Raw genomic sequence first — 8,490 nt, 5'->3', positions numbered from 1 at the left:
CGCTGCCGCAGGTGGGGCCGGGGGCGGGCCGGAGGCGGGCAGCGGCGGGCCCGGGCCGGGAGGCAGGGAAGGAGGCTGGAGCTGGCCCCGCCGCCCCGCGCAGCCCCTAGCGCAGCCCGGGCCCCGCGGCCGGCGCCGGGGGCGGGCCGGGGCCGTGCCGCTGGGGAGGGGCCGCAGCACGGCCCGCCCGCTCCCGAACCGGCCGCTGCCCTTGGTGTGCCCCCTTCCCTTTTCCCACCCTTCTCGCTGCCTCGGCACCTGCAGTGCCGAGGCCCCTTTCCTGCATACACCGAAACTGCCCTTTCCCTCCCCACTTCTTGCTCCCAAAGGAAAGTAGGAACTGTGACCGAGCCTGAGCCCACGGGGCCCACCCAGCCCACCGCGTGTTCCAGGATAGGGCATGGACATCTTCACGGCACAGAATTCCACTGTGAGAGCCTGCATGTCAAGTGGTGCCTGGGACTGCATAAAAAAAAGAAAGAAAAAAAATTTAGAAAGCGTGTCTTTTCTAACGCAAACCACCTCTGGAAGGGCAGCAGAGAGCAGCAGGAAGCGTTTGGCTTGGAGGCTGTGTTGAGGCAGTAGTTTTTCCCTTATACTCTCTCACACACACACACACACACATATATATATATCCTATCTATTTCAGCTATAGGTTCTAGGGTGAGTGTGTGGCTGAGCAGCAGAGCCTGATGTTCTGGCATTCCTGCAGCCTCACAGAGGCTCGGGCAAAGGCAAGTCCAGAACCTTGCCAGTGATCCTGACCACCCAAACTGCTCTGCCAGTGGCAACTTTACTAGAACTAAAAAATAGGGAAATCTGGGGAGTAGTCTGCCAACAACTGCTACTGTCCAAAACACCACTCTTGTTTGGGATGATTGCATTCATGTTAGGGCTTCCAAAAATCTCTACTCACATTACTGAGGTCAGCACATCACACAAGTGTATCCCATGTGGCTGCCCTTCTGAGGGCAGACACACCACACCAGCACTAGGAAAACCATTGCTGCTTAAAATGTCATTCCTTACACTGGGCAGAAACACTTCTGCTTCCACTACCCTTCAGAAAGCTGTCTGTGGGTATCGGGAAGCTGAGGGGAAACGTAGTCATGGGGAACACATTACCTGTAGCTCAGATCCTATTGGATTGAATTAGTTTGATGCCTTAAGTTTTAGCTTTCATATCTTCCAGATTGTGTGCTGCATTAGCATACAACTCTGAACTTCATACAAAGTGTTAGCAAGTTCTCCTCATGGTTTAGTTAGACAAAACAATCCTTTAACAGCCCAAGAACCAAGGACACAGTTGCAGCTTCGGGCCTGAAAGTATAAACAACAGTGAACTGAGGAGAGCAAACTGGGAGGATGGGACTTCAAAACTTGAAGCTGTATTTGGACAATTAACCCCAATATGTAAATGGACCAAAAAAGTGTGAAAATGTGACCTGTGGTCCATGGTGGGTGTAGCCTCAGCCAGGCTCTTGTACTGCCCAAGGTATATTCTTTCAAGGCCTTTATAATAAATACCTACTTTATTCCTTTAACACTGTCTAGCCTCTGCTCTAGGTAGCCTCTCAAGGCATCAACTTCTCTACAGATTTCTTTTCTGAGGCGTAGGCTGCAGCATCTGTCCCTTTACCCCCATGTCCCACCTGTGCTCCTGGAAACAGTGACCACCCAAGGAGACTCCTGGAGGGATGTGTAGGGAGGAGGTGAGGCAGGGAAGTACCGACTGCCACAGAAAAGTTCCTCTGGATGCAAAGCCCTGCCAAGGCTTGGGAAGAGCCCTGCATATTCTGGGACATTAAAAAAACCCCTGCAGATTGATTTAAAAATGTGCTGATGCAAAGCCAAATTCCCTTGAAACAGAAGTGATGCCCACAGGATGTGCCAAATGTCCTTTAGAGAGTAACTTTTAAACTGTCCTTTAAACTAAAGGGGAGTTTTAATTGCCCTGAGCACAGGCCCTCAGGTCTCACAGCCCTCCTGCTTACACTCAACATGGAAACATCCAGCTGTGAGTGTGCTATTACATATTGGATTTAGTGCCAGTTCTGAATGCATTGTTCCCAAAACGGGATCAACTTGTGCTATGCTATGCAAAAAGGGCACCAGCACCATTCACTTTGTGCAGTCTCACAATGTTGCATCTAGTGTCAGGATTCTTAGAATCTGATTTTTAAAAGAAATATGATGCAGTCACTGAGCCAGCATAAACTTAGTTCAAATTGGTTTGGAACTCTGGACAAGTTAAATTACTTCTTACCAAGCTTTTACACCAAATCAAGTATTGTTTGTTCACAGCTCTCTTAAATTTATGCCAAATCAGTTCAAGGGTTCTCCTATAGCTGTCAGGGTAATAAATAAATAAATAAAATAAATCTGTACATGTGCCAAGCCCTATCACTACCACTTTTTTTTTTCCAGAGAACCAAATGGTGATCTACCTGACAGATAAATATGAGTTTACCAAGACAAAAGCAGCTAAATAAGTAATAAAACAATCTCAGATGAATGCAAATATATAATTCTCAATAGCCAGTAAATATTTTAATAGGCTGCAGCAGAACAATTTGCCTCCAGAGAAGATTTTTCTCATGCTCCAAAGTTCAACACCACATCTGCTTCAAAGGCAGAGATTTCACATGTCCGGAGGTTTAAAATATTCTGGCATTATAATTCTTCCTATGCCTTTTCTAAAGAAACAGAGAAATATCACAGGAAAGTCTTACTCAGCATGATACTTGAATCTCTCTAATTTTTGCACTGAGACATTGTGATAGGAAATGGGTGTACCAACAGAGCATCTCTTTGCTCTTCTCCTACCAGCAACTTCATACACATTTGGAACTGCCCCCTGAAGGTAGCTACAGAATAAGATACCAGACAGAGGCAGGATCACTTACATTAGATGTAGATAGAGTTCACAGGTTTCATTTAGTACATTTTGCCAAAAATGCATAGAGTTGAACAAAATTATGGGCCTTTTGAACTAGAAAAATGAAGCTAAAAGTATCCAGAATAAAAAGGAGAGACTGAGGGAGGACTTAAATACTGAAAAATCAGAAGAGCAAACCCCAAATTTACAGAAGGCTACAGGTAACTTTGATATTTTTGAATAGTATCTGAGCTATTCCTTTAATTGGAATGATACTACAGAAATATTAAAACCCAAACAAATCTAGGACCAGCAAAATAAATAAACAGGCAGAAATAAACAACCACACAATGTAAGAATTCACTAATAAAATGCCATTTTAATAACTTTTTTTACAAGGAATCCAGCTATACACTATAGAAAAATAAACACCACAGAGACTTTTTGCAGCTTACAATACAGCAATGCAGGCACACTTCAGCTGTTGACTTAATTTCACATGAGAATGTAAAACATTGTTCTTAGTGAAAAGTAAGTCCCTCTTAAATTACTAAAATATAATAAAAAGAGTTGTATAAAAATTTGCTCTAAAAGCACTGCCCTTTATTCAGTTGCATGGGAGATTGCAAGTGCCTTTGTTGAGTGAGGACCAACTCAGAGGAATCACGAACCTGCAGGACAGATTTCATAAGCGTTCCCATCACTTTTTTAGGTTTCTCTGATGAGGTGAAGCTAGTACTTGCCCTAAATTAAAAAAAAAAAAAAAATCTGTATTAGAAAACTGCTTGTATTATGAAGCAACAGCATACAATTATCAGCATATTTCCTCAAAGCACTTCATATGAACTATACACTGGAAGCAATTCCAATTTTCATCAGCCACCTAGGAGCAATCCCAAACAGGATTTCGAAAGCCTAAACATCTGCCAAAGCAAACCTTCACAGCCTGTGACCAGTGCTCCATCACAGGCCTGCTTTACCTCCAGGGACAGCTCAATTCTGCCATTTCTGTGGTGATTCTTAAGGACATTGCTGGACAAGGTCTTGCCACTGCATAGATGTCCCAAAGCTCATTAGGAACTGGGACATCTCTTGGCTGACAGCACTGTTCTAAAGATGGCAGCATCATTCTGTAATGACTGGACATTATTGTCCTGGTAACATGGAAATGATAGAAATTATATGCACTTTTCACAAAGTGCTGTTCATGGTGTCCCAGCCCTGGAGTACTTATTCTGCATTTGGAATGAAGCAAAATGTGTTACTTCCATAAAGGCTGACAGGTTTCAAGTCCAAAACCTGTTTATCTATCTGAATCAGCCGTGCAGCTGCAGTATTTGGGAAAAAAAAACTCAAAACAAATCCACAAAGTCATGGTAATAAAGTTTCTAGGTAAAGTCCTGCTGAGGACAATTGTCAAAGTTCCCAAACTCTTCAGGATTTCAGGATGATGTGATGACAGTCTGTGAGTTCCTCCTTAGGACAAGGTTTTCCTCTGCTATAATCAGTATGTAACAAGAGGAGGTAATTAGACTAGGGAAACGAAGCAAATTTGGTGGAACTGTTTTAAATAGCAAAGCTAAGTGCCACTACAATCCTTTGTGTGCTCTTTGATAAATCTTAAAACTAGATGGCTGTATTTACCAGCCTCCGAATATTTTTTTAAAATCTGTTATGAACATAAGGGAGTGATAAATAAGGGAAGCACTACAGTTTGTGCTGCAGAGAAAGCCCTGCTCAATTATTGCAATAGCTATGTTTGACTTTAAAGCAAATTAACTCTCTAAACTGTTTCATCTAAATCGGAACACTTGCTTGTTTAGACTTGGGAACGGAAGTGGGGCAGAAATCACATGAAATTATTCCATCTTATCTCTTTCACTATTACCTTAGAGAAATGCCACACTTGGAATAGTTTTAGATACGATTCAGAAAGGTTTCCTTTCCGAGACTGATTTAGTTGTTATCCCCCAATAATGATAATTATTCCTTAAAATGATGCTCTGTATTGGCACTGTGTACAAAGAACCTTGTGAAAAGCAGCCCAGACTTGCAGGAGCTGTAAGGGGTAAGAAGGTAGCTCTTACCTGGCTGCACCCCTTGCAGCCTTTGCTGAATCACCTCCAAGCGATGGATATATTCTGTGAGTGACTGTTCAGGATCCTGAGGTGGCACAAGGGACTTCTCTGGAGCTGAACTTGGGGACGGATGCAATCTTAAAAAGAAAAAAAAAATATTTTCTCCTGCTCATGCTCATACTCTCAAATATATCCAGAAGATACATTCATATAGTCAGGAATTCTGGGCAAAGAAAACTGGAACCACCACCACCCCTTCCATCTGTATAGCTGTTCCTGGAAACAAGAGCAGCAATAGGCATTATTTAGCACACCTTGGATCTACATCAGACCTGAGGCACCACCAATCCAGTCACACTGAGCACCAGCTACTTATTATGCTGTTATTAATACCATGTTCCATAGCATACAGGTGACTTTTCTTAGCAGGGCTGTCAGAAACAGACACAGGCCATGACAGAGGAATAGGGTAAAGTCTTCTGGAAGTGCTTGCAGGTCTCAAACTCTCCAAAATGCTTTGCTAAATTACATGCGAACCAGAAGACTACCTGGCTGTTTAGGACAAGCAGTCTGTTTTTCCAAACTACCAGCAAAGTTAAAGAAAAAACCCCTACAATAATTGGAAACATCTCCCATCTTGGCAGACTGACCTGTTGTGTGAGCGGGAGGAGGACCGTGGGGAGAGGCTCATCAATCTTGCAGCACAGATGGGTCTGTGGCATAGCCCTGTGTCCCTGTCCTGGGTAGGGGGAGAGCTGATGGGAACAGCTGGGGGCTGCTGCTCTCTCAGGACTTCTGTTCTCGCACCAGAGGCTGTGGTAAATATGAAGGGTTAAAAAAATATGTGCTAGGAACCATTGAGAAAAAGATATCATAAACACATCCAATAAACCCATGAAAATGATGCAGAATATGCTTAAGTTTGGTTTTAAATGCTGGTAAATACAATTTCTACAGCTAACTGCTTTTTTTGTTTGTGTGGGTTTGTTTCTTTTTTAACCATATTTAACAGAATTGTGATGCTATTTTGTATTGAGGTAGAAAGTTCAGCATTTAAGGATTCAAGTTTCCTAGGAATCATACCACAGTGGGTATATGTACAAAGGTATGCTTTTTTTAAAACAATTATTACCAGCAACTCAGAAACAGTGAAAATTACATAGTACCAGGTAATGAAAAATACACTATTTAATCTGAATTTTGTTAGGCATTGAAAAGGCACAAGTAATGGAATTTTACATTAACGGCAACAGTTCCTCAGTATTGGGTGCCACATTAAGATGTTTGTGGAAATTCTTACAAAGGTACACATCAGTAACTCAAAGGAACACTCAAGTGTTCCTGACCTGCATGAGACCATCTATCCATCTACTCTACAGATGGATAGTGGCAACATAAGCAGATTTTCCCACTTGGGTTTTGTTTTTAAATGAAACACATCACTGAAGAGAAATTACAAAGAAAACCACGTACTTGTCCAAACACATACCTGTGTTACCTCCTATACTGTGAGAAATACTTTCACTCTGTGTGCTCTTCCTGCCAACTTTGTTCCACTTCCTCACCAAAAACTTTAACCTTGGTGAGAAAACAAATTTGTACAAGCATTAAAAATAAGAAGAAATACATTTAATTTTATTATTATTTGTTGGTGTAGAACCTATTAAGCAACATAAGCAATAATTGTTGTGGGAATGACAGGAGAATTCTTCAAATTCAGTTTTTGGAATGCTGGGTTATCCTATTTTACACTGCAATGATCTTGGAACTGCTGAAAACACTTGCATATTTTGGCTCTGCTCCTAATCTCCAGAGAGTTCTTCCTACCCAAGAGGAGGAGTTTGGAGGTTACTGCATGAGTCTGGAGGTCCTGCAGCCTTTGCTGCTATTATGGTATTCATGTCAGACTCTGTGTCATCTCCTGATAGAAACCTGCTAGGAGTCACTTTAACTAGACAACAAAATTGCTCAAAAAATAGCCACCTATTACATTTAAAACTGCTTATTTTTCATTAAATGGGCTTAAAGCTACTGGGAGATGGCATGTTGTCTCGTGTACAGCTAGCAAAACCCATTTGATAGAGAGAGAGCATGATAGAATCACACCCAATGAAACACATGCTCCTGGATTCCAGAGAGAACCAATCCTGACAGATCACATTCTGATACAAGACAGACTATCCAGTGAGACCAAGGAGACAAGGGTCAGCCCCAAAGGCCTTCAGTTTGCAATGCCGTGCACTGGTTCCCAAATATATTGCAGCTGGGTATCACTCAAGTAGGTTTTTGATAGAATTATGGAGTGGTTTGGGCTAGAAGGGATCCTAAAGAAGCCACCTTGTTCCATCTCCTGCCATGAGCAGGGACACCTTCCACCAGACCAGGCTGCTCCAAGCCCCATCCAACCTGGCTTTGAACACATCCAGGAATGGGGACAGCGACAGCTTTTCTGGGCTACCTGTGCCAGGGCCTCACCACCCTCACAGGGAAAAATTTCTTCCCAACATCCCATGTAAACCTACCCTCTTTCATCTTAAAGATATTTTTTACAAATCTTTAGTGCAGATCAAACTCAGCTAATAAGTCATGCTTGAAACAGTTCTGGAGATTGCATCTTCTTAATATCAGTGTAGGATAAGCCACAGGAACTACCAATTATTTAAGTTTCCAAGTAAACATCATATATAAGAGACAGGGAGTATTTTGGCTTTACCTTGAGATGGCAATGATGGCTCTGACTGCACACTTGAACTTGGTGAAAGGCCGGGAGCGTGATCTAGAAAGCTGCAGGTCTGCAGGAGAAGGATAGATTCCCATGCGGGCGATGAGAGAGAGAGTTGCTTGCTCACAGTCCTGAAACCCACCAAGCAGCAGCAAGAGGTATTTCTTCTGATAAACTAGAGCCTTTCTAAAGCTCTCTGCTCGAATGTACTTCCGATATAATCTCTGCAACTGCAGAAAGAAAAAAAAATATATTCAAAAAGTTCAATTTTTTCCACGGTTCCTGTTGCAAGAACCCAGCCACAAACAAGGTGTCTTCAGGTCAAATGTCCAGACTGAAGATACAACGGCAGCCAAAACAATTCTGTATACTGCTAAAACACACCCAGATTTGGAATGTCAGACCTCTTTAAATCTCCTGAATGTTTTCAAGCAAAATTATCATACTCAAAACTCTAAAACAGTTTAACTCTTTAATAAAGAAAATACATCTGCTTAACAGAAAAAAAAAATTAACCAGGAAGCATGGTGGGAGAGATGCCTATCAGATTTGATTACAATCAAACTGTCAGAAAAATAAGATGTATTTAAGATTAGTCAGCAAGGATTAAAAATAATGAGTGTTTTCTATTTTCATGCTTAGACAAGAAATCTAAGTCTCCCTCTCATTTAAGAGTGGAAAGAAATTCCGAAGATCCGGATTACTTTTGATGCAAGTTCCTGTCTAACACTGAGAAAGTTCCAAAGGAACTTCTCTGATGAGTTACATATGGGGAAAGTTTCTAATTTAAAATAATATATCAAACTGTTCAT

General features: G+C 42.0%; 1 protein-coding gene across 14 annotated transcripts in view; it reads right to left on the bottom strand.

Annotated features, from left to right (window-relative positions):
- Positions 1-3,237: 3,237 nt before the first annotated feature.
- PCNT (pericentrin) overlaps positions 3,238-8,490 on the bottom strand; it is a 71,135-nt gene continuing 65,882 nt past the window's right edge. For all 14 annotated transcript variants that reach the window (XM_088058678.1, XM_014257780.2, XM_088058688.1 and 11 more), the window contains 5 exons: positions 7,670-7,908; positions 6,446-6,534; positions 5,607-5,769; positions 4,966-5,093; positions 3,238-3,622 (listed from right to left, as the gene is read on the bottom strand). In XM_088058678.1, the coding sequence (XP_087914804.1) occupies positions 3,579-3,622; positions 4,966-5,093; positions 5,607-5,769; positions 6,446-6,534; positions 7,670-7,908 (663 nt within the window). In that variant the 3' untranslated portion in view covers positions 3,238-3,578. The remainder of the gene's footprint in view (positions 3,623-4,965; positions 5,094-5,606; positions 5,770-6,445; positions 6,535-7,669; positions 7,909-8,490) is intronic.

The sequence above is a fragment of the Pseudopodoces humilis genome, chromosome 8 (assembly GCF_049639895.1).
Source record: "Pseudopodoces humilis isolate 2021_Gansu_Grassland_sample_001 chromosome 8, ASM4963989v1, whole genome shotgun sequence".
In the NCBI taxonomy this organism is placed as follows: Eukaryota; Metazoa; Chordata; class Aves; order Passeriformes; family Paridae; genus Pseudopodoces; species Pseudopodoces humilis.
Note: the sequence above shows the minus strand (reverse complement) of the source record. Positions and strands in the feature narration are given on the sequence as shown.